The sequence below is a fragment of the Neomonachus schauinslandi genome, chromosome X, assembly GCF_002201575.2.
Source record: "Neomonachus schauinslandi chromosome X, ASM220157v2, whole genome shotgun sequence".
Lineage (NCBI taxonomy): Eukaryota > Metazoa > Chordata > Mammalia > Carnivora > Phocidae > Neomonachus > Neomonachus schauinslandi.
In genome coordinates, this window is record NC_058419.1 from 46,232,924 (window position 1) to 46,260,839 (window position 27,916).

The following is a 27,916-nucleotide window of genomic DNA, read 5'->3' on the forward strand; positions in this document are numbered from 1 at the left end:
TCGGATAATTTAGCTTCACTGAATGAAAATCTTACCCAGAAGAAATGACTGTACAATAATGAGTCTTCCAAAAATATTTATCCCATATGATTAAGTTTAGATATGTATTAGGCAGTAGAGATTTCACCGCCATCTTCTTTAACAGGCACCGTTAATGTCCCTTAATATTATCCCTATGTCTTTAAGGAGGATACCTTTGACATCATTTTATGAAAGTTCTGGAACCTTCAGGGTCACATGACTAAGTCGGAAGCCATTTTACAACCTCAAGGAGTAGACCATGGAGCACCCTGAGGGACTGCCTCCGGATCCGTTAGAAAATGATTCCACACCGAGAGTTTCAACATCAGAAGTAACCGGCTCGCAAGATCCCCAAATTTCTGTCGACAACGGGGCGGAAACCGTCGGCGTCCAGGGCGCCGAAAATACCAGCTACCAAGTCACCCAAACTGCTGCCGACCATGTCACCCAAGCGGATGCCGACAGCGGCGCCCAGGCTGGTGCCACAGCTCCTCCGGAAAACTTACCAGAAGGGAAAGGTAAGGGGCTTTATTTATTTATTTATTTATTTATTTATTTATTTATTTATTTATTTATCTATCTATCCTCACAGGTTAAGGATATTTGGGGGGAGAAAACTGCTAAAAGTTTATTTGAACTGAGACTCCCTTTAGGAGAAATAAGCCGTGTCACTGGTGTCCCTGTCTGAAAGATATACAGTGGTGACTCTCTTGAGGAGAAGAGAGCGGCTAATTAGGTGAGAGTAGTTTGGGCGCGGATTCCAGTTATTTAATGGCTTTGCGCGGCGGCGTATTTGTCACCAGGCGAGGCCGTCTCGCCAAGGAACAAATCGGTCCAACCTAACGGCTTCGAGGAGCAAGCCAATGTACCGCCCCTTTTACAAATACCACTGTGTACCGCTAAGACTCCCGCGGCCGCCCCGAAGGTCGCCTCCCTGTAAAAGGAGTTTGTTTGGAAGCTTTGCTCAGCAAGGTCCCCGCCGCGCTCAGCGCCTTTCAAGCCCCCCCGCCCTGGCACGCGGTGAACTGGCCGCCTCCACGAGGCCACCCACGGGTCCAGTCGGGCCGCGGCCCAGGAGGCGTGGCTAGGCGGGGAGGGGCGGCGCGCGCGGCTCCTACCTGTCGCCACGCCGTCGGTCCGCAGCCCGCCTCCACGCCCGCTGCCCGTGAGCCCACTCACGCCCTCGCCGGAACCCGCCCCCACCCCCAACCCAGAGAAGAGAGGCGGGTCCCCCCCCGCCCCCCTCCCCGCGCGCAGCCTTTCCGGTCCTGGCGCGAGTCAGCGGAGCAGCGGGTGAGTCGGGGCCGGCAGAGGGTTCCCCAGCCGGGTCAGCGCCCAGCTCCCGCGCGCTGCACTTCCCTCCCCAGCCCGCCTGGACGGCGAGGCGCGAAGGCTCGGGACCCTGGGCCCCGCGGGAGGTTTTAAAGGGAAATTGGATCGGGGCCTAGGAGCTGGCCTCTTCCTTGGAAGCTGAGTGCCCCTGGGATAAGGATGGGGTGGTCATTGCCTCCAAATTGCAGCCAGCGGCTATGAACTTGAGAAAATACCAATTTACGCTTGTGCTGACTTGTGCTGCCTGGAGCATGCTGTTAGGCACCCTCCAGCTAGCTGTAATTCTAATTCCAATTCTGATTTCGCTGAAACGAGATGGAGCTAGGGATGAATGGTGGAGAGCGGTCCTGTTAGTTTACTTATCGAAGAGTGCTTGTCTGAAAAAAAAATGGATGCCTTTTCTTAAAAGATATACGATACACCGGGTTCATTGGGTAAATGAAAGTAAAAGGTAACAAATTTTACAAATAATTAAAACTCCTTTCACCTAGGGTCGTCCACCTTCTCTGAAATAGTTTGGATTCTTACATTCTTTCTCTAAGAGAGGAGTTGCCAGAAAGGCATTGAAACGAACAAAATGCCCTAGTCTTAGTTCTGCTGAAAACTCTAAAAGTTACTTCTGATCTGATAAAATCTTGCTTAGCAGCTAGTTCTTAAAATAATCTGTATTTCTGCCCCCAACCTTGTATTTGCTACTTTTCGTTCTGTTAGGCAGTGTGCCCAGCCCCAAGATTTTTATTTAATTTATTTTAATTAATTTTTTCCTTATGTTCACAGTTTCTCTCTCTCTCTCTCTCTCTCTCTGTGTGTGTGTGTGTGTATATATATAACTATATAAGCAGGAAGAGAAGAATTGACTATCACAAATAATCAATCTTTCTCTCATCCTGGGTGTCTCCTTTTCCACGGCTGACCTCTCTTTTGCTTTCAGTGCCTTTCTGGTAGTTTCCGAAGTCATACTAAAGGACTGGTGAATGATTTCACCATAATAGGATCTCAGACTCACTTGCATGTGTTTTTAAAAATGGTTCCAATGCTTTTAAGTGAGATTCATATGGTTTACTGTGTATTGGGAGTATTGGGAGCTGTGCTTAACTGGAGATTTTAATCTAATTTAAGGTATAATATTTTATAACTTGGTGTATAGCATAATGTCCTTAGAGCATAGGAAGACCTTGTCAGGTTTCATATATGTATATTGCTTTCTTTCCACCTTTTGAGAAAAAATTTCCTCAGAAGTGTGAGCCCAACATGTAAGTCACTTACAGATATATCCCAAATAGATGGAAAGTAAAATTAAAAATTAAGATGAACGTTGATGAGATTATTCACTTTACAGAAGTTTTTTTTTGTTTTTTTAAATAAAGGGATCCATCTTAAGATTCCTTTAAATAACTTTTAGGGGCATTTCAAGTAAGTGGTGGTTATGAGGATTAAATGAAATAATAGACCTAATGCACTCAGTGAAGTGCCTGGCATATAGAATGTACACAGTAAATGATAGTAATGAATCGATTAATTGGGTTTTCTGATCTTTCATATCACCCCTTCAAGAAAGTGTCTATTCCGTGAACTTAAGTGTACTCATATAGATGGCCTAGCCATAAGAACTGGACTCCTAACTTTTCTCCAAGATAGCCCAGAGCCGTTGATGCTGACTTTAGAGTTGTAAAAGCTACCTGCTCTCCCATGGGCTTAATTCCTACCAATCCATTAAGGTGAATGAAATATTAAAAATTATGCTCTTTCCTTCAAATCATAGAACATTTCTGCCCGTGGTTTTGGTTGATTTTGGCCTTTGGTTGGCACTCTTCCCTGCAGAGGCATGTAGTTTGCTTCGGTAGCCACCACTGAGTTGATGAATTGTGGTCCTTTACCTAAGAGTCTAAGAATATCATTAAGAAGACTAAATCATGTTTCATAACAACTATTACTTCATTTGTTATCATGTAATTTGGACTATCCTTGGAAAGTCTGCATATATTAGAGGGGAGATAAGGTGACTTTTAGAAATAATCACGTTATGTCAAAGAAGATACTTCAGAGCTGTGCACACATCATTCCAGTGAGGGTTATGGGCAAGATCTTGTATAATGTAACCAGTGCTACCAGAAGTGGTCAGCAGAGGGAGCAAGATGAGTTTTTGGTCACTTTCTGTCGATTTTGTTTTTGCTTTCATGAACTCAAAAACAAAGAGATGAGTAAAAGCCAGGATGAACCTCCTCACGAACTTGAGAACCAGTTTATATTGCGTCTGCCTCCGGTAAGAAACCCTTGTATCTCAGACCAAATATCTTCAGTGCATATGTATTAGCTCTGCTTGGATTCTGTGGTATTTCTATTTAAGGTATGCTATAAAAACTAAGGACATTTGTTTCCCAGGAATCACATTCTATTCAACAGTCCTATCCTAGTGTGTACTCTTTTAGCAGAATTTCTTTCATCCTGTACATGCTGCCTATCATGTGGGCTGATTTCCTGGCAAACGGCTGTGACAGTGAGGGATTCAGTCACTTACCAGAGGTGCTAACAGCCTGTTCACTGGACAGCCAAGATAAGACTCTTTTAAAATCCTGTCACCTCCAAAGGGGCAGTGAGAAGGACCATCATTATTTCCTCAAATTTATCACCATGCCAGGCTGTTGAAGCTCATCTTAACATTGTGTTAGGGTCTATTCTCCCTTTGATATTGGATTCAAGTCGTATTTAGTCTAAGAAAGCTATATTAAAGACAGGTTTCAGAAAGGTATTTTCCCAATTAGGGCTACTTAATATACCCAGTAAACTGCAGCTAAGCCTTTCCTTAGCAACTACAACTGAAGGGCAGCCGTGAGAGGCAGGAATGTAGAGCTAGAAGAAGGCATTAACTGTAGCTACTAAGAAACAACACTGAGACTAGAGTCAGCCTCATCCTAACTTGTCTTACACAGTGCACGGTATGCCATGGTGCATGGCATTGTTCTTAACATTTGGCAGGTTTAAGGCTTTATTTAAGGGAGGACTGTCTGTGACATACCTCTTCTATTAGTTGCCAAGTAGACAATTCATCCTTCTGATTTTTCAACCTCCCTTCTTTTTAGGAACATGCATCTACTGTCAGGAAGATACTACATTCTAGAAGTGTTGCCATGAAGGATAAACTCAAAATTGACTTATCTTGTAAGTAGTGACTGTCCATTTACCATACATTGAACAGTAATTTATTCTGGGATTGCTATGTGCCAGACACTATACTAGATACTAAGGATATGACAAAGAACAGAATATGGTCTCTGCCTCGATGGACTCTAAGAAGTCTTAAGAAGCTTTAAGTCACTTTCATAGCTTCTTACTGAGGAAAGGAAGTAGAAATTATGTAATTTGAGGTAATTATTATAGTGTGTATAAGGAAAAACATGGGGGCCAACTGTGCGATTTGTCTACTGCTGTTTGGCTTTGTGATTTCTAACTGTCCAGGGGAATGACAAATGAATACTGTTCTTTCCTTGTTTATAAAAGTGACATATCTTTCTCTCTTTTAAATAATATTTATTAGGTGTTTTAAGTACAGAGAAGTATATAAAGAAGAAAATTTAAAATGGTCTATAATACCATCACTCAGGTAGCCCTTATTAACATTTTTAAAAAGGTAATACAAGTTCATGGTTAGAAAATTCAAATAAAACAGAAGAGTTCAAAAAGAAGAGTGAACCTCTCCTTTGCAGTGCTCTAATGTTAATGCCAAAGATAACTAATAATAATTGTTTCTCCTTGTGTTTCCTTACAGACAAAATTTTTATGCACAATACCAACATTTAAATCATCTATATCTTTAAAGTTACTTTAAAGAATTAAAGACACAAAAAGAATCATGTCCAACATCATTCTGCATTTTTTCTTTTTCACTTACTATTAGAAGATTTCACTTGAATCTTCTTGTGTTAAAGGACATTCATGTTTGAGACATCTGGGCAGGAGTCAGGGTTGTCAGTATATGAATATATATATATATATTCCTACCGTATATGGATATTGTGTAGACTAATATCTTTGTGAAGGTAACTAGAGATTGTAACTTCAGATTTACTAGCACCATTCTGGGATCAACCCTTCCTTCACTCAACCCTTCACTCGACATACCCATGTGCAATGATGTAAGTGAGTGCTTCTGATGGTGTCAAAATGAATGGGTTTGAATGGAGTTTGCCCTTCAGGAGGAGAATGAAGCACTTTACCACTTCATCCGCATTTAGTTCACAGTGATTACGAAGAAACTTAGCTACTTTTGATCAAGTAGCATAAACATATACCCTGCCTTCTTTTCTCTGGGAAGTTACTAATTACATACACAATTCTAGCATTATGAGAAATAGTAGGGTTCGCTGAAAGACTAGTCTGTCTCACGTAAGTCTTCATTACTCAAGCTCTAGGAAGCTTAAGAATGCATTGGGAAGATGTCAACTTTAATTTTTCCTACCTCTCTTCAGCTGATGGACGTCATGCAGTTGTTCAGGTAGAAGATGTCTCACTAGCTGCAAAGGTGGTTGATTTGCCATGCGTTATTGGAAGCCTGAAAAGTCTTGATAAAAAAACTTTTTATAAAACAGCAGATATTTCTCAGGTATGGACGACTTTTCTTAATCTACTAGCTCTTACATCGTTCAAGGAATCCCTTTCTCCCTACTTTTCTCTTTCTTTCAGTGCTCCTTCCCACTTGGTGAACGGCTGCTTATCATTTCTAATTCCAGCTCAGTTGCACAGGAATACAATGTCGTGTTCTGGTTTGGTGTTTGAGCCATAACTTTTGACTACTTAATTTTATCCAAATAGCTTTTAGATAATAAAGGTTTATGTTTGCCATTTATAATGATTTTCATCTGAAAAAATGAGGATCTGGGATCTTCTGAACTTTTTGCTAAAGCAAGATGCTGTGAACTCTGGAGATTATATTTGTTCTTTTCATCATCTTGTTGTTGATTTCTTGTTTGTCTTCTAAATCAAAATGCTAAGATGTATTTGTTTTGAACATATTTCCTCTGCAGTGGTAAGCATTTGAGCTAAAACAAACAAACAAATAAAAAGAAAACCCAGAATCCATATACAATGCTGCCGAGACAGACAGAGAGAATGAATATGTATGTATATTAATACTTGGTTTTCTGGAAATGCCAAGTAACATTCTCCTTACTTCTGTGCTCCAGGATTTCTGGTAGTAAAAATGATCACAATTCATTACTAACCCAAGATTTGTGGCTGTAATCAACTTCTTTATCTTTGTTAAATGTAGATGCTTATGTGCACTGCTGATGGTGATCTCCACCCTTCTCCGGAAGAACCAGTTACCTCTACTGATCTTAAAGTAATCAGGAAAAATGAAAAAAAGAGACAGAAACAATATGTCTGGAAGCATGGCAGTAAGTCACCAGCCCCTTGCTCATTCTGGCTGACTACATTTATCTGCTGAATCCTAATTACTCATGAGCCAGGGACCTGTTACCACACTTAGGTGTTTGGTTCGTTAGGCATCCAGACACTCTTAAAGGAACAGGTCATGTCACGAGCTAGTGGCTTATAGCGTGACCTTTCTCTTTATCAAATTCAGATAGATGTGTGACTACCAACAGTCATATATACATTTCACCATGTTGAATTTATTTTAGTTACTCCACCACTTAAGAATGTCAGAAAGAAAAGGTTCCGCAAAACAACAAAAAAGGTTAGTTGCATGCTACTTCTGTGTCTACTGGGTGGATTGGAAGAGGATTATGAGTGGGGAGGAAAGGGAGACAGTCATTTGGGGATTAATTTGTTCATTCCTTTATATGTTCAGTATGTTATTGTGAGCTAAATGCCAGGCACTGTGTGGTAGCAGTTGGGATTCTATAGTGAACAAAAACCAGACCTGATCATTTAGGGATCTGGATGTGTCATGAATTTGAAACTTCTGCTAATGCTTTCAGTTTTCAATTGCAAGACCTAGTTTTACGGTGAACCCATCTAGAACCTGAGAATTGAGAACTGTGGTTATATTCCTAACCTTACCTCAGACTTGTAGAACCTTGGGCAAGCTACAGGATTACTGTGGCTTGGCTTTTTCTTTTTTAAATTAACTTTTGATTTTGAAATAATTGTAGGTTCACATGCAGTTGTAAGAAATAAAAAGAGAGATACCACGTACCCTTTATCCAGTTTTCATCATTGTGACTTTTTGCAAAACTATGGTACATTATCACAAACAGGAAATTGATATTATACAATTCACCAATCTTATTAAAATTTCTCCAGTTTTACTTGTACTTGTGTTTGTGTGTGTGTGTGTATGTTTAGTTTTGTGCAGTTTTATCCCATGTGTATGTTCGTGTATCTGCCTACACAATCAAAATACTGTGCAGTTCTGTTACCACAAGTATCCCTCATCTCACCCATTTTTTAAAGATTTATTTATTTATTTTAGAGAGAGAGAATGAACGGGGGAAGGGGCAGAGGGAGAGAATCTTCAAGCAGACCCACCGCTGAGTGTGGAGCCCGATGCGGGGCTTGATCTCAAGACCCTGAGATCATGACCCAAGCTGAAACCAAGAGTCAGATGCTCAACCGACTGAGCGACCCAGGCGCCCCATTGCCCTTTTATAGTCACACTCATCTCCCTCCTACCCCACTCCCACAGTCTCTAACCCCTGGCAATCACTGTTGTGTTCTCCATCTCTGTAATGTCATTTTCAGAATGTCATATAGATGGAGTCATACAATGTGTAACATTTAATACTGGCTTCCCCCCCCCCCCAACTAAACATAATTCCCTTAAGATCCATGCAAGTTGTTGCATGGATCAGTAGTTCGTTCCTGTCAATGCTGAGTAGTATTCCATCGTACGGATGTACCACAGCTTGTTGAACTGTTCACCCATTGGAGGACATTTGAGTTGTTTGCAGTTTTTTACTATTATAAATAAAGTTGCAAGCAGGTTTTTGTGTGAACATAAATATTTGTATCTTTGGGATAAATGCCCAGGAGTGCAATTGCTGGGTCCTCTGGTACTTGAATGTTTAGTTTTGTTTTGTTTTCAGAAGGGGGAGGGGCAGAAGGAGAGGGTGAGTGAGAATCTTTTTTTTTTAAGATTTATTAGAGAGAGCATGGGCAGGGGGAGGGGGGAGGAGCAGAGGGAGAGGGAGAGATGCAAGCAGGCTCCTCACTAAGTGTGGAGCCTGATGCTGGGCTCCATTCCCCGACCCATGAGATCACAACCTGAGCCGAAACCAAGAGTCGGATGCTCAACTGACTGCGCCACCCGGGCACCCTGAGAGAGAGAATCTTAGGCAGGTTCCATGCCCGGTGCAGAGCCCGACCGTGGGCCTTGATCTCACAACCCTGAGATCCTGATCTGAGCTGAAATCAAGAGTCAGACGCTTAACCGACTGAGCCACCCAGGTTCCCCTTGAATGCTGAGTTTTATAAGAAACTACCATACTGTTTCCAAAGTGGCTTTAACATTGTACATTCCCACCAGCAGTGTAGGTGTGATCCACCTACTCTACATTCTCATCAGAATTAGGTGTCTGTCACTATTTTTTTATTTTAACCATTCTGATAGATGTAGTGATCTAATTGTGGTATTAATTTGTATTTCCCTGATAGTTAATGGTGTCAAATATCTTCTCATATGTTTTTTTGCCATCCATATAGTTCACTTTAGTGAAATGTCTGTTCATGCCTTTTGCCCATTTTCTAAATGGATTTGTTATTATTGAGTTTTAAGAGTTCTTTTAATATTCCAAATACTAGTCTTATCTGTAGAAATTTGTAGATATTTGCAAATATTTTCTCCTAGTCTATAGTTTGTCTTTTCATCTTCTCCACAGAGTCTTTCAAAGAGCAAAAGTTTTTTGTTTGGTTAAGTCCAAAGTATTGATTTTTCCTTTTAAGGATCTTCCCTTTGCGTCAGGTTTAAGAACTCTTTGCCTAGCCCAGATCCTGAAGATTTTCTATTTCTTTTTTTCTAAAGTTTAACATTTTACATTTAAGCCTGCAGTCCATTTTTGAGCTAATTTTTGAAGGTTTTTTAAATTTATTTGAGAGAGATTGAGAGAATGAGTGAGGGGAGGGGCAGAGGGAGAAGCAGACTCCCCACTGAGCAGGACCCTGGGATCATGACCTGAGCTGAAGGCAGATGCTTAACCGACTGAGCCACCCAGACACCCCTAGTTCAAGGTTCATTTTTTTTCTTGCATTTTGCATGTCCAGTTCCTCCCACACCATTTGTTAAAAAGACTATCCTTCCACCATTGTATTGCTTTTGCACCTTGTCAAAAATCACTTGAGCATATTTGTGCATGTCTGTTTCTGGGTTCCCTATTCTGTTCCATTGATCTATATGTTGATCCTTCTTCTGATATCACAGTGTAGCTATATAAGTCTTGAAATCAGCAAGACTGTTCTTTATTTTTCTTTGTCAAGATTGTTTTAGCCATTCTAGAGCCTTTACCTTTCCACATAAATTTTAGAGTATGTTTGAAGTTTAGAAAAAGTTTTCTATGTCTATAGAAAACCTTGTTGGAATTTTGGTAGGAATTGCATTAAACCTATATAGAGATCAATTTGGGGAGAATTGACAGCTTTATTGCGTTGATTCTCTCACTCTATGAACACAGTTGCCTTGGCTTTTCTACTGTCAGTCAACAACATGTACTGAGTGCCTACTAAATATAAAACTAAGTTAAGAATAATTTTACAATTCTTTAAGCTTTAGTGAAGAAGAACAATCGTAATATAACTTCATTGTTTGTGTTTTATTTCGTAGCTCACTGATTTCAAACAAATTGAAGAAATCAGCTTTCCGGAGGTAGAGCAATCATAATATAACTTTATTGTTGACCCTTGGTGGGTTTTATTTCATTGCTTATTACTTTCAAGCAAATCAAGGAAACCATAAAGGTTACTTTTAAGCCTGCCTTCTTATCTCTAACTGCTGCTGTCATGCACAGACACTGAATTTGATTCACTTAAAAATGGATTCATTGTTTAATGTGTGATAACTCCTAGAGGAAAAGATACAATTTGGCTAGTGACTCTATATTCTAATCTGCTTTTTTTCCCTCTGGTACTTATTTTAAAAGCCATTTCTTGGAAGCCAGGGTTCACTTTTACCAGCAGTTTTTTGCAATTGCTTATTCCCCCTCAAAGTTCTAATTTCTATTTGTGGCATGACGAATTGGTTGCTGTGGAGATAATTGTCTAAAATTGGATTTAAGGGAGAACATGTAGCTAAGACCCAGTTTTTATAGGAAAATCTTTAATAATAAAGATGTGGAGAAGTGAACCCTGGGAATTTGGATCTTTAGACCAAATTACTGTTAAATAACAAATAAGGAATTGTAGTTCTTTGCCAACATGGGCCAGGGCAAATAATTAATAACCGAGACCCAAGGGTTGTGCCTCTGAGAGAGGTCTTTAACACAGAGTTGCAGACTGAAAAGATTAAATGTCTCAAGTAATTTGTTTGAATGGGGAAAAAAATAAGCTTATCGTACAAAAACCTAGACCCTGGTCAAAGATTCCTTCATAAATAGCATTATTTAAAGTTGAAATTTGGTTGTATGCATGTTGAAGAGGCCTAATTATTTGAATTCATTTGTACGTAGGTAAAGGGCATTCCTGCAAAACACGGGGTGTTAAATGACCTTACTGTTATTCCCCCTTCCCCCACTTTGGTTCAGTACATCGAGTCTCCCGATGTGGAAAAGGAAGTGAAAAGACTTCTGTGTTCAGATGCTGAAGCTGTCAGTGCTCGTATCCTTTTATACTAAATATTTTCCATGTAGTCTCTTCCACCCCACGTGCACTTGCTGACCAAGCCCTCACTTCTGGTATTCGTGTGTGAATTGTGATGTGTGGAACTTAAGATTTTTTGGAGATGTTATTTCCTAGCTAGGAACAGTAAATTCACATGATAGAAATGTATTTACTTGTGTAACTCAGTATAAGGTACTTCTTCATACTAGGAATTCAGATACAAATGGCCTGAAGTTGGACTAAGTTAAATAGCATTTTCAGCCAGAGAGCTTCTTCCCTTTCAACTGGGCCTTCTCCTTTCTTTCTGCTTGTTCCTTAACTGACCCACCTTTCAGGATGGGAAGTAATTGCTGAAGATGAAACCAAGGAAATAGAGAGTCAAGGCTCTATCCCAGGCTTTGCAATATCCTCAGGAATGAATGACTATAAGCAGGATCGTGTCTCATCAGGTATGTCTATAAAAGCGAAACAAGAGCTTCAGAAAGCGCAGGTGTTGACTGTGTGAAAGGCCAGTCTCCATAGACTCACAGGCCAATCACAGAAAAAGGAGGCCTTTGCCCTTCTTTCCTCTTATTGGTCCCTCAGTGCTTCAGGGGTTTTAGATTGGTGTTCTAATCTCCCACCCATCCCTGGTATCCTAAATTCCTAGAGTCCCTTTGATACTCTAAATGTCTTGATCATTGAATATATGAATGCATGTTAGTGTTTTGCATTTCCTGTCATTGTTCTAGGAAGGGAATAATCTTCCGTCAAGAAAATTATTTATAAAATTCATCGGTTGAGTGAATTTGAGGGGAGGGAGTATAACTGCAGCTGGAGTAGGAGTCATTTGAAGATTCATAGAGTTTTATCTTCCTCTTCCTTAAAACCAATAGACTATGGTATGCTTCGGGAGATGTTCAGTGATTCTAGCAGTAACAGTGATGATGATGAGGAGGAGGAGGAGGATGAGGATGATGACGACGATGAGGATGAGGAGGATGAGGATGAAGAGGATGACTATGATGATGAGTACGAAGTTGAGGAAGAGGAGGAAGATTATTATGAAGAGGATCTGGAAAGGGAGCTACAAGCCAAGTTCTTTGCATCTGGCCAGTATGAGGCAAAGGAAGGAGCCAGTTCAATAGGTAAGTTACAGAGGAAAAACCAAAGGGATGGGACAGAGTGGGTGGCAGTGCTGAAGATGGACTCTAAACACGTGTTAGATGCAAGGCTAAGTTTCAGAAGTTATTGCTGAAATGTGTAGTGGAGTTTTAGTTGATTTTGATCTCGGTCCACTAGTTTAGGCTATGTTTAGATAAAATTTCTGTCTATCTCTGTTAGTCATGGATATTCAGAAGCAGATTCATTACATGGAGAAAAAGCTCCAAGTGATTCGATGCAAAGCACAAAGACAGAGGCATCTCATAATGAAAGTGGAAAACCTGATGCTCAAGGTAAATTCCTGTTGGCTGGGATAAAGATATCTTGAAATCTTACTTTCAAAATCCCATCTTTGTGTTTCTACTCATGTTATCTCTGTGCAGCATTCTTATTCATTTGCACACCTAAAACAACCTCTTAGAAACCCCTAATAAAACATAGCCCTATTCCTTTTACCTGAGTAATTTTGATCATCTCGCATAAGCAATTTTGGGAAGAGACCAGGAGACCTGAGATGATAATTACCGATACTGAGCATTTGTTATGTGAAAGGCACATAAAGAGCTAACCATTTTCCACGTATCATCTCATTTCATCCTTGCATTCCTGAAACACAGGTACTGTCACTAGTCCTATTTGATAGATAAGGAATTGGAAATTCAAAGAGGTTAAGTAACTTGCCGAGGACCACAGTAAGTGGTAAGACATAGATTGAATCCTGTTGTTTGTACCAAAATGTGTTCATTGCAGTGAAAGAAAATTAACTAAATTCATTTTTAAATGTTATGATGCATGCCTTAACAAGAATAATTATCTTGCTTTATTTTTGTTAACACATATTTCAACCAAAGGAAAATGTATGTTTAGGCCATGTTTGCATCCTTTTTTATAGTGAGGGAAATTCTGAAGAATCTGGAAAATTCCTTGCCAGATTTCATTTTCTGGAGAGCTGTAGTCATCAAAATGGAGCAACGTGACACAGAACTATACCTCTTTAGAGTGTTGTCCTTTAGAATAACCAAGTAAGATGATAGATGTGGACACACTTTGGAAGATACAGCTGTATGGTATTATTAGGATGTTGCATGAAGTACTAGTTGGGAATAGTACTCTTCTGCCCTAGTGCAGGGAAATGAATGAGTCAGCATCACATTCCAAGCCAGCTTTTTAAATAGTTCACCACAGTCAAAGGATTTGTGCTAAAACTAAAGAAAGGTACCGTGAAGGCACTCCAACCATTTATTTTAGGGCAAGAAAAGAAATGCTGTGTGTAGGGTTATAAAATCCAATCAGATGGTTCTGTAGTTAGGGGGGGTACAAGTTCTTAGACTCTAAATCCTTTAAAAAGAGTGCTCTTGTGTTACAACTGACAATTTTCTTATCAAATTATTTGCCGAACTCTTTGTCTCGCTTGGTTCTCTTTTCCCTTGAGACTCAGCATTCATCATTTATACAATTTGTTTTCCAGAATCATTTAAAGTCTGTCCTGGAGCAGCTTAAGTTACAGGAAATACAAAAAAATGAGCAGGTGAGAAGTGTGTTTTCAAATCACCCGGGAAACATTTGATACAAAGACTTCCCCACCCCCACCCCCAGGGTCATTTCTGGCCGCTCCTGTCGCAGGAGTAGTAATGGCCAAATCTTCTAAATGAAGGGTAGCAGGTTGGAACAAGGTTTTTGTGAAAATTCACTCATTCAGCAGATATCGAATGTCTATTAAGTGAAAAGCACAAGATGTACAGACAGCGTTGAATAAGACAGAGTGCTTGTCCTCATGGAGCTAACTGTCTAGCACAGAAGACTGGCAGTGAACAAATTAACAGATCTAAACATGCAAATCGTGAAGAAGTGCTGTGAAGGAGGAAAAAAAAAAATCCGTGGTTCTATTTGAGTAAAAAGAGTCGTGCATTAAATTGAATTAAATTAAAATGATCGGCCTTTCTGAGGAAGTGATATTTCAGCTTTGACCTACAGGATGAGTCCAGGTAAAGAGGGAATGGAGAGCCTCTTGGGTGAAGCATATGCCAGGTCCCACACTGGGGAAGAACCTGGCCTCTTGGAGGACCTCTGGAGTATTTAAAGCAAGGAAGAGAGTGACTTAACATGAGGTTGCCGAAGTAGGCAGAGGCCATAGTGTATGGTCCCTTGCAGGCCACGGTGAGGAGGATGGGTTCTCTTGTGAAGTGTGGTGGGAAACCCATGAAGAGTTTTAAGCGGGAGAGTCACGTTTACGCTTGATCCTAGCCAAAAGGCCGAGAAGCGATAGGAGGGTCACATTTAATTTAAGCTTTTTAAAGAACACCCTGATTATTATCGGGAGAATGGATTATAGAGGGGAGAACTAGAAGCAGGGAGGCCACTTAGGAGGCTGTGTGGTGGTCTCTCATAAGAGGTGGTGACAACTTGAACTAAGGTGGTGGTGGTGGATTTGGGGAGAATATAATATTTTTTAACTGCAATAAAAAGGTTTCTATGACAGCTTTGTTGAGATATAACGCACATACCACACATTTGAACTGTACAGTTCAGTGGCTTTTAGTGTATTCACAGAATCATGCAGCCATCACCACAGTCAATTTTAGAACATTTTCATCACCCCAGAAAGAAACCTGTACTCATTAGCAGCCACTCCCCATTTCTTCTGGATTCCTCCCACCTGCCGGACCTAGGCAACCACAAATGTACTTTCTACTCATCTACTGTCCCTATTCTGCTTATTTTATCTAAAGGGAAACACATAATATGTGGTCTTTTGTATCTGGTTCTTTCTCTTGGCGTAATGTTTTCAGATTTAATCCATGTTGTGGCATGTATCAGTAGTTTATTCCATTTTGTGGGTGAATAATATTCTAGTATTCCATGGTGTGTGTATGTGTGTGTGTGTGTGTGTGCATACCATGCCACACATACCATGTTTTGTTTATCCATTCATCCATCGATGGACAGTTGGGTGGTGTCCCCTTTATAGCTATCATGAATAATGCTGCCACAAACATTCATATATGAGAGAATGTATTTTAAAAATAGAATTGATGGGACTTGGGTCAATTAGTGGGTGTTGAAGGAAGTGTTAAGGATGCATGCCAGATTTCTAACTTGAACAACTCTATTATTTAAAGCCACAAGAGAGTGAGCAGAGTGCAAAGAGAAGAGGGTAACTTGGGATAAGTGAGGGTCAAGTAGCTGTACAGAAAATGTATGCTGACTTCAGCCCTAGAAAATTGAGGGTAACAGTTTTAAAGGAACTGGAGGTCATATGCTGATGAGCGTAGCATGAGGCTCTGAAGGTAGAGACACCATCCCTTATCCCCATTCCACATGCCAACAAGGCGAGGGGAATTCTTCCATATATTCCCTTCCCCTCAGCAGATCACTTAACCAAGTACTGCTTATAAACAACCATGTGAACAATTAGTGCCAAATTGCTTTAGCACCCACCAAACGTCTTTGTTTTCATTCACATAAATAGTATTGGGGAAGTGCTATTTTCAACACAGAAATGTAGCTGTAAACTTTATTCACCCACAGTCCTTTATGTTAGTTCATTTAGTCAGCGTAGATGGATGCCTGCCTTAAGCTAGGTTCTGCAGGGAGGTACAAAATGCTTGCCACCCAGTCTCTGCCTCCATCTGGGGAGAGATCCATGAGAGGGACAGGAATTTAAAGGAATGAGGGCTGGGGCGCCTGGGCGGCTCAGTTGGTTAAGTGACTGCCTTCGGCTCGGGTCATGATCCTGGAGTCCCGGGATCGAGTCCCGCATCGGGTTCCCTGCTCGGCAGGGAGTCTGCTTCTCCCTCTGACCCTCCTCCCTCTCATGCTCTCTGTCTCTCATTCTCTCTCTCTCTCAAATAAATAAATAAAATCTTAAAAAAAAATTAAAAAAATAAAGGAATGAGGGCTCACTTTTGTCCATAGAGATTAGGGAAAGATTTCATAGAGAAATGGTGTTTGGCTGGAGCCTTCAAAGGTGGGTGGGGTTTTAAGAAGGATATAGGGAAAGGAGGGCGTTCTCTACAGAAAGCACAGTGGTTCAGAGGGGCAGGCTAGAGTTGAGACTTTTGGCATAGGGCATAATGAGCCATCAAAGCTTTTCTATCCGGGGAGTAACTCAGGAAGACTTCTCTGCCAGCAGTAGGTAGGAGAAATTAAGAGTGGGGAGAGACTAGAGGAAGATCCAAGTGACAGAAGGAATCAGAGCTTAACAATTGATTGGATTTACGGGGCAAAAAGGAGAACAAAGAGGAGTCCAAAGCCTGAGCACCTGGAAAATGGTATGGCACTAACAGAAGACACCAGGAAGGGGATTATTAGGGGGCGATGTGGGGGGTTGGTGGAGAAGGTGATGAGCTAAATTGGAAGCACGGTGCATTGGAAGCACTTTTGAAAATGGGAGAGCAGAGGTTGGCTCATGCAGAGAAATGATCATTGAAGCTGTGGGGATAGATGAGTTAGCCAGGGCGACTGTTTAGCAAGAAGTCTGAACCTGGGGGTGGTGAGAGAAAGAGCCCACAAAGGGGAAAGAACTGGAACAGTCAGTGGTTGTAATCATGTCAGCATTTGAGTGTAAAGAGCCTCCAAATTACCGTAGGGAGCAATTCTAGTAATTCGGTAGGTGATGTGCAGCATAGAATCATTTTATAATGTTCCATTCCTTTCATTTCACAGAATGAAAATCTACACTTGGTATGGAGTAACCTAAATTGAGTAACACTCAGAAACAATCTTTGCCCCAAAGATAGTATACCTCTCTTAATGTTATTGGTCACTTTGCCATTTCAAGTAAAAAAAAAAAAAAAAAAAAAAAAAAAAATTAAATCCTATGCCACGAAAGGTTCAGGACTTCTGACTTAGAAAGAACGCAAACAGCTAGAACATCATCAGGCTCCTGACTGGTCGGGTCTCTGGCTCAGTTTCTCAGTGTCTCATAACATGGCAAGAAGCAGCAGCTAAGACTAGTTTAAGAGTCAGTGTGTTCAGGGAGACAAAAGGCTATCCCAGCTGCTTTATTTTCTGACTCTTTGAATATGGCTACAGTGATCCCCCTGTACACTCTTCCCAGAAGCCCAGAGTCTTAACAGCAAGCATATTTCATTTTTAAGCAGATTCAACTTTAAAGCTTCCTTTTATAAGTCTGGCACAATAAAAACCGCACTCAGCATTGTACATGCATTCTCAACCACGTGCTGTGCTTTGGAACATTGCAAGACTAAGATAACCTTATAAATACCAAGTCACAGTAGTTCTTTTTGGTTCCTACAAGTAAATTCTAGATCAAGTAATGGAACTTAAGATTTCAGATGACTTTTTCACGTTTTCCCGCCTCTCCCTACAGCTCGTTTCCCTACGGGAACAACTGAAATATTTTTTGAAGTGAGAGAGCATTCAGCCTGGCCCACGAGCCTGGGATTCACTGTCTAGACCGCTGAAGACTGGATGAATTGTACGTGTTTCTGCCCCTTTTGTTGCCTTATGTCGAGTCATTTGTATTTGTTTATCTGAATCTGTTTGCTAGTCAAATTTGGAGTTTAGCAGGTTGCGTAGAAAGGGACAGAATATAAAAAAGTAGTAGACCTAAAAACCCAACTCAGTATGGAACTTTGCTTCTCTTTATCAATTTGAGAATTGCTTATATTGCTTCTGTTCTGTTGGTGCCATCAAATGATTCAGCCATGCTTGCCAAAGCAGATAGTCCCGCTTGAAGGCCACACAGCTGGTTTGCATATGTTTCCAGTTCCCTTCTCCTGTTAATTTTAAATATTTCCTAAGACATAGAATGAATAATTTCTACCAAAGGCTAGGGCCTGCCACAGTGAATTGAGTGCCTACCTCGCAGCAGTTAACGCTAGGTTTTGTCCTGTCTCTGTTAAGGTAATAGGAGCTGCTTTCCTGCTCAGGGATGATTTCTTGCTGCTGCTATCTTTGTTCTGTTGCATTTTTAGGATTGTGTCTGGTTATTACTTGCCAGCTAAGAGAATAGTTAGAGCAGAGATGAAATTCTGAGCTGTTATCCTTATTCTGAGCCTCTTCATCCTAACCCCTGCCAGAAAAGGTTAGGAAAAATCAGATGCCTATGAAGCCTCCCTTAAAAACCCTGGGTGGGTTTGTTTGTTTTCTGCTGTATTGTTAAAGTTTTCTGGTTTGTGTTCTTTAAGCAATAAATGAATTTCTCATTTTAAATGGATTGCTGTCACTTTATGAAACTGCTCCCATGAGGAGTGCACTCCTATCCAAAAGGAAACTGGAGAGACAGGCAATAAACTCTACCATTAGGAAATGACAGAAGATGGTGTCCGTACTGGGGCATCCTTCTAAAGAGCCCTTGGGATAACTCCTAATGAACCAAGCAAATCATCTCCTATCAACCATCTAACACTGGAATTTCGAGGAGTATAGAGAAGTGATAAGAATGGCAGCTCCCGTATTCGCGTCAAAGTATGTTGTAGTGGAAAGAACACAAGGTTGGAGTCCTGGCTCTGCCATTCACCTTGGGCAAGTCCCTCCACCCCTTAAAGCCTCTGTTATTTTCTCATCTGGAAATCAAGGGTGATAATGCTTATGACCAAGAGGCATCTGGGGGTTTTCTGGAGGTCGTTCAGCTAGACCCAGGTCTGGTCCCAATTGATGGAGTCAGTGCTGCTCTAGGAAATGTACTCCCAAGTTTTCTGTGCCACTTTTAGTGCTCCCGTTCCAAGTTGAAGTTAATAAGCCAGGGGCAGTGAAGAGCAGGTCAGTGTGTATGGGCAGGGCCCGCGGAGGAGGATGGAAGACGGAAGGAATGCTGGGGGCAAATGCAGGGAAGAAGTGGGACTAAGGGGGCTAGACATGTTAAGGGCAAATGAAATGAAGTTAAGATTAGGAGAGAAGTTAGAGGACAGCTTGAAAACCAAGATGATATAAAAACGATTTTTTTTTCAGGGGCGCCTGGGTGGCTCAGTCGGTTGTGCGTCTGACTCTCGGTTTCCGCTCAGGTCATGGTCTCAGGGTCATGGGATTGAGCCCCACGTCAGACTCCATGCTGAGCGTGGAGCCTACTTGGGATTCTCTCTCTGCCCCTTTCCCTGTGCTCTCGCGGTCTCTCTCTCTCACTCTCGATTTTTTTTTTTTTTTCAGAAACCCAGGCTTTAAAAGATGAGAAGGAGAGTGGGGGAAAGGAATTGAGTGTCAGAGGCAGAAGGTGTGGGGGAAGAAGCAAGGTGTGCAAAGAAGACAGGCCTTCCCAGATGAAGGAAGGCAGGGGACTGGAGCAGAAACAGATAGAAAGCCCCCTGGGGACATGGCTGGAGAGACTGAGGCTAGCGAGGTGGCACCTAGAGGTGAGAGAGGTAGAAGCGCCCTAGTTCAGCATCTTGTCCAACACTACAGCCCAAGAGCAGCCAGAACTGTGCTGCCGAGAGGCAGGATGGAAGGGAAGACAGCAGCCAAGGGGCAAGGGCAAATCCACGCGTCGGCAGTGACCTTCCATTCCCTTTGCTGCCGCATCTCACTGTACCCCAGGGTAACTGCTTCACCACTGCCCTCCAATCCCCCAAGGCTTACTGCCGCCCTGACTCCCCACCTTACCCCCCTCCCACACACACACACACACACGTGATACCTCATGAGGTGTTCTTTTTCTACAGTCCCGCGATTCTGAATTTTGCATGGTACAGACCTGTGCTGGCCAATATGGTATCCACCAGCCACATGCAGGCTTCGAGGCCTTGACGTTTGGCTAGCTCGAACTGAGACATGCAGTGAGTGTAAAATACACTCTGGGTTTCTGCAGGGGGACTGCTCCGGGCTGGGGCCCTGCTGTCCTTGCACTATTAACACAGGCCACGTAGGCGAGGCTCCACTGCAGGCTGCCCCCGGCCTTGGCAGAATGCCCCGTGATCCTCCCGCAACACGGGAAGATAGGCCGTCTCATGAGAAGTCGCTGCAAGACCATTTCTCACTCACCTCCCTATCTCGAGGGAAGCTTCTGGGAGGCTGTTTCTCATCGGCCTCCCTCATTCGGGTGAGGCACAGAGCTTTTGGCCTGCCACACCACCCGCAAAGGGTGCAGGGTAAAGGCCATAAATCTGCTTAGCGGCAGTGTGGAATTGGCCACTCAGCAATAGGATGTCCCACCATTCATGTTGTGTGTCCTTGGGCCCCTTCTGTTGTGGCGTCATTCCGTGGGACGAGGAATGCAGGGAGGTGATACCATTGCTGATCTTGCTTTTGCTGTCTATATGAGTAATAAATTGTCGGGATATATGTGGGTTTCTTACTTTGTTTTGTTTTGGTTTTTTCCCAGCTGAATCTGTCAGCCTGCTTGGCAATTTCTAAGACTTAGTAAAAAAAAAAAAAAAAAAAAAAAAAAAAGGATTACAGAGTATCTTAATAATTGTTTTATACCGATAACACGTGGAAATGATGTTTTGGATATACTGGGTTAAATGTTAAAATGAATTTCACCTGTTTATTTTTTTTAAAATTTGGCTGCTAGAAAATTTGTGTACATGGCTCGCATTATATTTCTCTTGGGCAGTGCTTTTATAGATTGGTGAGAAAAAAAACTGGTGGTGGGGAAGAGGGACTCACAGGGTTTTATTTTGCCAGAAAATGGCATTTTAAAAAAACTATGTTCATAGTTTTATTCCCATAGTTACAGGGACATTTTAACACTCCAAATACATGTAAATACCCATAATGAAGGACAGACCTTTAAATTGAATAAATGTAACTCTATGGAAACTCACTGCATTGTCCTGATTTTTCTCATATTGCTTCAGGCTGGTGAAAAATCCCTCAGATTGTTGAGGATGGTATTTAAGTACTGTTGGTGTAGAGAGCTCCACCTAGGAGGGGATAACTGGCTAATTTGTGTGGGACCTTGAGAGGCAACCAATCCAGGTAACAATAGTGGATGGGGCTAGTGCAGGCAGGTTTCTTTTTTCTTTTCTTTTATCTTCTTTCCTTCCTTCCTTCCTTCCTTCTTTCTCTCTCTCTCTCTCTCTCTCTTTCTTGTCCAGCAGGTGTTGAACTCATCTGGTAGCCTATGTTTTTTAGTATTCCTGTGGCTTCTTGGCCCACGCTCTCTTCCCACACCCAAATAAGGGAAGGGTGTGGAATATCAGAGTATAACCGGAAGAACCAAAGTAAACAAATACAAATTTATTATTTTCAAAGCAGAATTCCAGGGAAAGGGGAAAAGCACCACGGTGAGTGGCAATCAAAGTTAACCAGTTTGTTCCCAGCCCCGCCCCTTTGTCCCAAACTTTTCTAGACTTGTGTGCCACCCTTGCCACCTCCCTGTCCCCTGGATCCCTTCCCCAGCTTCCATTGCTTCCATTCCCGAGACCAGTTCTTGCAGCCAGCGAGCAGCAGAGCAGGCTCCACTCTGGCCTCAATACTGCCCTGGGGACAGCAAGGACATTCAGCAGGTCTCCCCCAAATGCAGCAGCTGTGGGAGGAGATGGAGGCAGGGAGCTGAGCCCTGGCCTTGAGCCTTTCCCTCTCCCGCAGCCGCAGCCGGTGGTGGTAAAAGCGTAAGGAGCTGAAGTATTCCTTTGTTCCCAGGGCAAGATTTCGGCAGGGAGGCCTAGAGATAGAGCTGCCCAGCTGAGCAGCTAAGCCGCCACGACCCTAGGGCAGGGCCCCCAGGCTCTCTCCCGGGACTGTTTATCTTAAGGCAGCTTACTTTTCTGGACTAGCTGTCACCCATGTCAAGGGAACTTTAATGAGATTCTTGGCCTGAAACCGTGTCAGAGGCCATGAGCCGGCTACTGAGAATGCGTGCTCAAGTAATGTTCTGGCATGAAGCTGGACATGGATGGAGCCCAGATCCCAAACACACACCTCAGGCAGCATGGGTATTCCTTAAAATTAACCTGGAGGGGAAAACCTCTCCCAGAACAGGCCTCTGCCTGACCTCAGGGTTTCTCATTACTGTGGCCTGCCAGCCCAGTTCCTGGAGCCCAAGAAACTCAACAGCTTTCTCTACAGGGACATATTTCCAAAGTTTGGGCCTTGAAGGAAATGGGCGCTTGAGAGCCTTGATCTCAGCCTTGCCATCCTGGGGGGAAGGGCACGTGTCCTCCCGGGGAAGGGCCCCCCTCAGGGAACCGCACAGCAGACAGCTTGGTGTTCTGCAGCCAGTCAGCCTTTTCTGACAAGTTCCCAGTCAACATGACTCCACTCTGCCCTCATTCGGAGCAGAGGCCCCCTCGTAACGGCTTTCTTGGCCTCTGTCAGATTCCATCGAGAATCAGGCGCCTCTCGATTCTACCTGTTCCCTGATACTATTTGACAACCACCCTGGCAAACACTCACATTCCTTCGCATGGATGCTGATCTCACAAGTCAGAGGTTTTCTTTAGGCTGCCTCCCCGGAAACTCCCTTTACCACTCCTCCAGCACAGGGCCATAAATTAATGCAGCATCGCAAAAGATACCTCTAGGAGACACGATACAGGACAGATGCCTCACAACCTGCCACACATCTCAGTAAATCTCACCCTGATTTGGATTCACGGTGCCCAAGGATCCATTTACCTCACTGTGGGCAGACGGCCCACACATGTTGCAGCGACTGTCACTGGACCCTTGAGTGACATACCTCAGGCACACACACAGGTACACACAGGACCACACACACAGTGTCAGCGGCCCCACTAGTGAGAATTCAACTCTTACCCTGCTGCTTCGGTCCACCCACAGCACAAATCCTACATAGCAAGATCTACGTCTTCCCTACCATGCCTAGCCCACTGCGGCTGCCACAGGCCCTCAGCAGCCCAAGATCTCTTGGGTGAGGTGCGGGGGTGCGTATAGAAAGGGTTTTCTAGGACTTCCCTGGTAAAAGATTGTTTCATAACATCTGCCCTCCTAAGGCTTGGGCAGGATATGCCTCAAAGACCCTGAGCTCCCTGACCTTTAGCACATTTCTTCTATCCCATTCCTGCCCACAAAATAGGCCCCTACAAATATGGCCTCCCTCCGCCACACCCACACCCACCCCAACCCCCCACCCCCGCCATGGACAGATGCCCATGGTCTGTGTCTGATGCCTGCCTACTACCTGTTCACCATACATCCAGATACCCAGTCCTCCCATCCAGACACCTCATGAACACTGAGGCAGATGTCATGGTTAGGTCTGATACCCCAGACCTGTGGCCTAGTGCTCCCTGGCCATTCGAGAAGGAGCAATCCTAGGCTTCTGGACCCAAGCTACTGCCCTCCCTCCCCGGCAGCAGAGAAATCTAACTTCCCAGCAGTTCTACCCACGGACAGATGCACTACTTGATTATAACAGAGCACCCCACCTATCTCACACCCTCCTGACCTTGGTGGCAGCCACTGCTTTCTTTAAGACCCTGAGGCAGACTTAGGACCTGGAAGGGGCTAGAGGGTGTTCTCTGTGTCTTAGCCTGGCAAAGGCCAACAAAAGCCCATCTGTTCCTTCTTGTCTGCATGGGATGAGTAGAGCTTGCCTTTGTTCTGTTTTGGCACCTGAACCGTTGTTTAGGGGAAGCCCAGGAAAAGTTCATCCAAGGCTCAGGTCTCAAGGGAACAAGATTTGGAACGAGTGAAGAGAACAGAGTGACTCTTCCCATTAGATCCCACTGTGGCCACAGGCTTCTCTTGCTTTGGTCTGGAGGACAGCTCACCCCAAACATGAATGGAGAGACATCCTAGGGGAGCGGCCAGGTTGCATGTCTCTGTCCAGCCAGAGGTTGGGGCTAACAAAGAGCAAGGCAGAACATTAATACTTTAAGAGGTATTAGAATTTAATGTGTGAGTGAGGCCAGGGGAGTACCGCTGTACAGTACCTCTGCAGGACAGATATGTATGTATATAAACTTAGGCAAATTAAATCAGCTGCAGGGCTCTGGGTTATAAAGCTTCTTTTGCAGAAAGCTGCCTAAGTGGGCTCTGACTCTGTTCAAATTCCCCAAGCCCACTCCCCCGCGCCCCACCCCCACCCCCTGCTATCTACTCTGAACGGTTTCTGGATAAAGGGATTATGGTCTAGGCAGCCTAGCAAGAGTTAGTTTACTTTGAGGATCGGGTTCACCTTCCAGAGTTAGAAAGAACAGTTTTATGCAAAGGAAGGCCTTGCTGTTGTCTGGGTGGGAAGTGGCCAGCTTCCTGATTTGTGGCCAGCGGTTCCTGGGAAGGGACCACTATTTAGGGCTGCCGCTTGCATCTGCCTTGTGATTAGCTGGGGACAATCAGCTGCCTCATCTGATTCCGCCTGAAAGAAACAAGGGTCACAGCCTGCAAGAGTGTTGGGCAGTCACACTCCTCCAGGCTAGTGAGTGGCTTCCCCTTCCTCACCCAAGGAGAGCAAGACCCCCTTGCTGAGCAAGCAGCTGCCCCTGCCCCAGGGCTGTGAGGGCAGACCCGGAAGAGCGAAGGTTGGCTTCAGCTGGATTTCCGGAGCAATTTCTGGTGTCTCAGGAGGCTGAGGCCTTCAGGATGGGGGAGGGTGGGGGTGGGGGGTGGGGTGGGAACTAAGCCCATAAGTATCTCTTTAATGTTTCCAAATGTATGGTGTAAGTAAGAATCAGAATGAACTTGAGCAAGGGCGGCCAAGGCCTGAGGCAGAAGGAACTGAAGATATTCAAAGGGGAAACAACATCTAGGGAGCATCAGGATGGCTAGAGACGCCGTCAAACTAAAGTAATAGGACACATGCTGCCCAGACATTTTCAGGGGCACTTTTTTGGGGGGGGGGTTGTGTCTTGGGGATACCCTTCTGCCTCCCTGAGTTGGGCCAGAGAGTAGGGCTAACCCCTGTGGGTTCCTAATGCTGGAACCGTGGGGTCATGCGGCTTCCTTATCTCCATAATGCCATGGAGAAGGGAAAGGGGCCAATGGGCACTGCTTAGTTCTGCAAGGCAGCTTCTCTGCTCCCCATCTGCCTGCACCGCGACAGAAACATACGTAAGGGACTGGTCTCAAACTTGAGGATTAAAGGGCACGTTTCTAGAGTTGGGGGAATCATGCCTCTCCCTCTCCAGCCCTGAAGCATCCACTTCACACATGGGCAGATCCCTGCTGCTGCCCCGAGCCCAGATAACTCTGGCTGAGGAATGTGGGCCCGGGAGGGACCAGAAAGGTTGGGTGAAGGCGTGAAGGAAGACTTGGACCAGAACCGGGAGAGGACTGTGGATTATAGGATAGGGATCTGGCTCCATCAAGAGGCCAACAGGGGGTTGGCAGTCCCATCAGAGCTTTGCACACCAGGGAAGGCGTGGCGGAGCTTCTCCATAATGTCCTCCAAGCACAGGCTGACATCGTGGCTCTTGGACCCCACATCATCTAAGTTGGAAAAGAGAGATTTGGGGAGAGAACTAGGGATTCCCTGCTGAGGCCAAGGGGCTGAGGCGGGAGGCTGCCCGCTGAAGGACGAAACCCCACAGCGTTTGTGTCTTCCCAGCACAACGCCTAGAACATAGGAGGTGCTCAATATACACGTGTAGAATAAGCAAACGCTTCAGTCAATAAGCCAGTCATCCCTGACACTAAGCTCAAAGCCACGAGGGGAAACCCATGGTCCAGCCCTAGCAGGACCTTGGGCAGATCTGGGGCAGGATGAAGCCATGGAGGAAGGGGCTGGGAGGGGCCAGGGGGAACTTACCTGCAGCTTCAGTATCTGGAGTGGTCTGTCCCTTCTCCTGGGGGTGACTGCCTTCTGACTGCTGCGGAGAGGAAGCTAGGGACGAGCCTGCAGAACCATTGCCATTTGATTCGGTGGGTGGCTGGCAAGAGGTAAGGCATGACTTAGGTGGCTTTGCTTTTCTGACCTCACTTTAACAGACTCCTGAGCTTAGAAGGGGTTTTAGAGACCTTGTGCCCATCCCTTTGCCCTGGGACTTTAAGAAGTTTTCGGTAGTGCCCCAAACAGTGGCTTCCCCTTTGAAGAAACTTCTTAGAATATTCAGTTACCAGTTACCCTTCTTCTTTCAACATGTGTCAAAGGCTCCCAGTTGCACCTAAAGGTCTCTTGCTGTCCATCTCAGCTATAATTAAGGTATTTAGAACCCGGATCTCCCTGAAAATATAGAGTTGCACACCTGATCCTCAGTTCATGATATATGTTAAGACCTTTAGGAATTCATCTAGAGGCTATCCCTCAGAGGATCTGGGGAAGAGGCATGGGGTGGTATTACTGGTACATATAGTGATTATACAGTTGACCCTTGAAAAATGTGGGGGTTAGGGACACTGACCCCCCCCGTGCAGTCAAAAATCCACATATAATTTTGACTCCCCCAAAACTTAACTGCTAATAGCCTACCGTTGACCAGAAGCCTTACTGGTAACATAAACACTAAACAAACATATAGTTTGTATGCATTATATACTACATTTTTACAATAAAGTCAGCAAAAGAAAAGAAAATGTTATTAAGAAAATCATAAGGGGTGCCTGGGTGGCTCAGTCAGTTGAGCGTCTGACTCTTGGTTTTGGCTCAGGTCATGATCTCAAGGTTGTGAGATCAAGCCCCGAGTTGGGCTCTGCGCTTAAGGGTCTCTCTCTTTCCCTCTCCTTCTGCCCCTCTCCCTCACTTTCCCTCTAAAAAAAAAAAAGAAAATCATAAGGAAGGGAAAATACATTTACAGTACTGTACAGTAAAAAATCCGCATATAGGGGCACCTGGGTGACTCAGTCAGTTAAGCGTCTACCTTCAGCTCAGGTCATAATCCTGGGGTCCTGGGATCCAGCCCCACATCCCCACATCGGGCTCCCTGCTCAGCGGGGAGTCTGCTTCTCCCTCTGCCTCTGCCCCTCCCCCCCTCGTGCATGCTCACGCGATCTCTTTCTCAAATAAATAAACAAAATCTTTTAAAAATCCGCATATAAGTGGACCCACACGGTCCAAACCTGTGTTGTTCAAGGGTCAACTGTAATAGGTAACATTTACAAAGTATTCCCTACATTCCTGGCATCGTGCTAAATTCTTTTTTTTTTTTTAAGATTTTATTTATTTATTTGAGACAGAGAGAATGAGAGACAGAGAGCATGAGAGGGAAGAGGGTCAGAGGGAGAAGCAGACTCCCTGCTGAGCAGGGAGCCCAATGCGGGACTCGATCCCGGGACTCCAGGATCATGACCTGAGCCGAAGGCAGTCGCTTAACCAACTGAGCCACCCAGGCGCCCCGTGCTAAATTCTTTAAATATGTTATCGCATCTTAGGTTCACAATTCCATGAAGTTGGGATGTTATTATCCCTGTTTTACAGATGAGGGAACTGGGGGTAAGTGAGGCCAAGTAACTTGCCTAACACCTGACAGTCAAGAATTGGCACAGCCACATTGGAACCCAGGGCTGTCCGACTCCAGAGCTACACCGTGCCATATATACGACCCCTCAAGGAGGAAAGGGACAAACGGGAACGAAGAGCTCCCTTCCCGGCAAACATCGTTGCCTCCCCCAGCATGTCCAAACCTGCTTCTTTCCAGCAAACATCACGGTAGCGAAATCAATGTTTTGGATGATTCTTTGAGCTTCGTCCTCTCGATACCAGATTCAGATGGGTCGTGGGGAAGTGAGCACTCAGACTTGGCCAAGAGCACACTGGCCCCTTCCCTAATCGTCGTCAGCCCAGTTCTCTTCAGAAAGTCATCCAACAACAGCCACCGCCAAGGAGCACTTTCGTTCCTGCCCTTTGCTGCAC

The 27,916-nt window shown here is 44.0% G+C and overlaps 2 protein-coding genes across 2 annotated transcripts in view; one reads left to right on the plus strand and one right to left on the minus strand.

Annotated features, from left to right (window-relative positions):
• Window positions 1–280: 280 nt before the first annotated feature.
• Window positions 281–17,638, plus strand: TAF7L (TATA-box binding protein associated factor 7 like). The gene is made up of 13 exons (XM_021695636.1): window positions 281–539; window positions 3,549–3,616; window positions 4,434–4,512; window positions 5,820–5,953; window positions 6,620–6,746; window positions 6,993–7,048; window positions 10,130–10,171; window positions 11,046–11,118; window positions 11,457–11,570; window positions 11,997–12,248; window positions 12,445–12,557; window positions 13,733–13,792; window positions 17,597–17,638. The coding sequence occupies exons 1-13, from the start codon at window positions 281–283 to the stop codon at window positions 17,636–17,638; spliced, it is 1,419 nt and encodes a 472-aa protein (XP_021551311.1).
• Window positions 17,639–25,432: 7,794 nt separating this feature from the next.
• Window positions 25,433–27,916, minus strand: part of DRP2 (dystrophin related protein 2) — a 27,384-nt gene continuing 24,900 nt past the window's right edge. Inside the window, exons 21-22 of the mRNA XM_044911695.1 lie at window positions 25,877–25,997; window positions 25,433–25,557 (exon numbers count right to left, since the gene is read on the minus strand). Of these exons, the coding sequence (XP_044767630.1) occupies window positions 25,433–25,557; window positions 25,877–25,997 (246 nt within the window). The remainder of the gene's footprint in view (window positions 25,558–25,876; window positions 25,998–27,916) is intronic.

Excerpts from the sequence above, each read along its gene's own strand:
- TAF7L (XM_021695636.1), top strand. The coding sequence starts at position 281 with ATGGAGCACCCTGAGGGACTGCCTCCGGATCCGTTAGAAAATGATTCC. Across the intron at positions 4,513-5,819 it reads ACTCAAAATTGACTTATCTT|CTGATGGACGTCATGCAGTT; the intron begins GTAAGTAGTGAC and ends ACCTCTCTTCAG. Across the intron at positions 5,954-6,619 it reads AAACAGCAGATATTTCTCAG|ATGCTTATGTGCACTGCTGA; the intron begins GTATGGACGACT and ends TGTTAAATGTAG.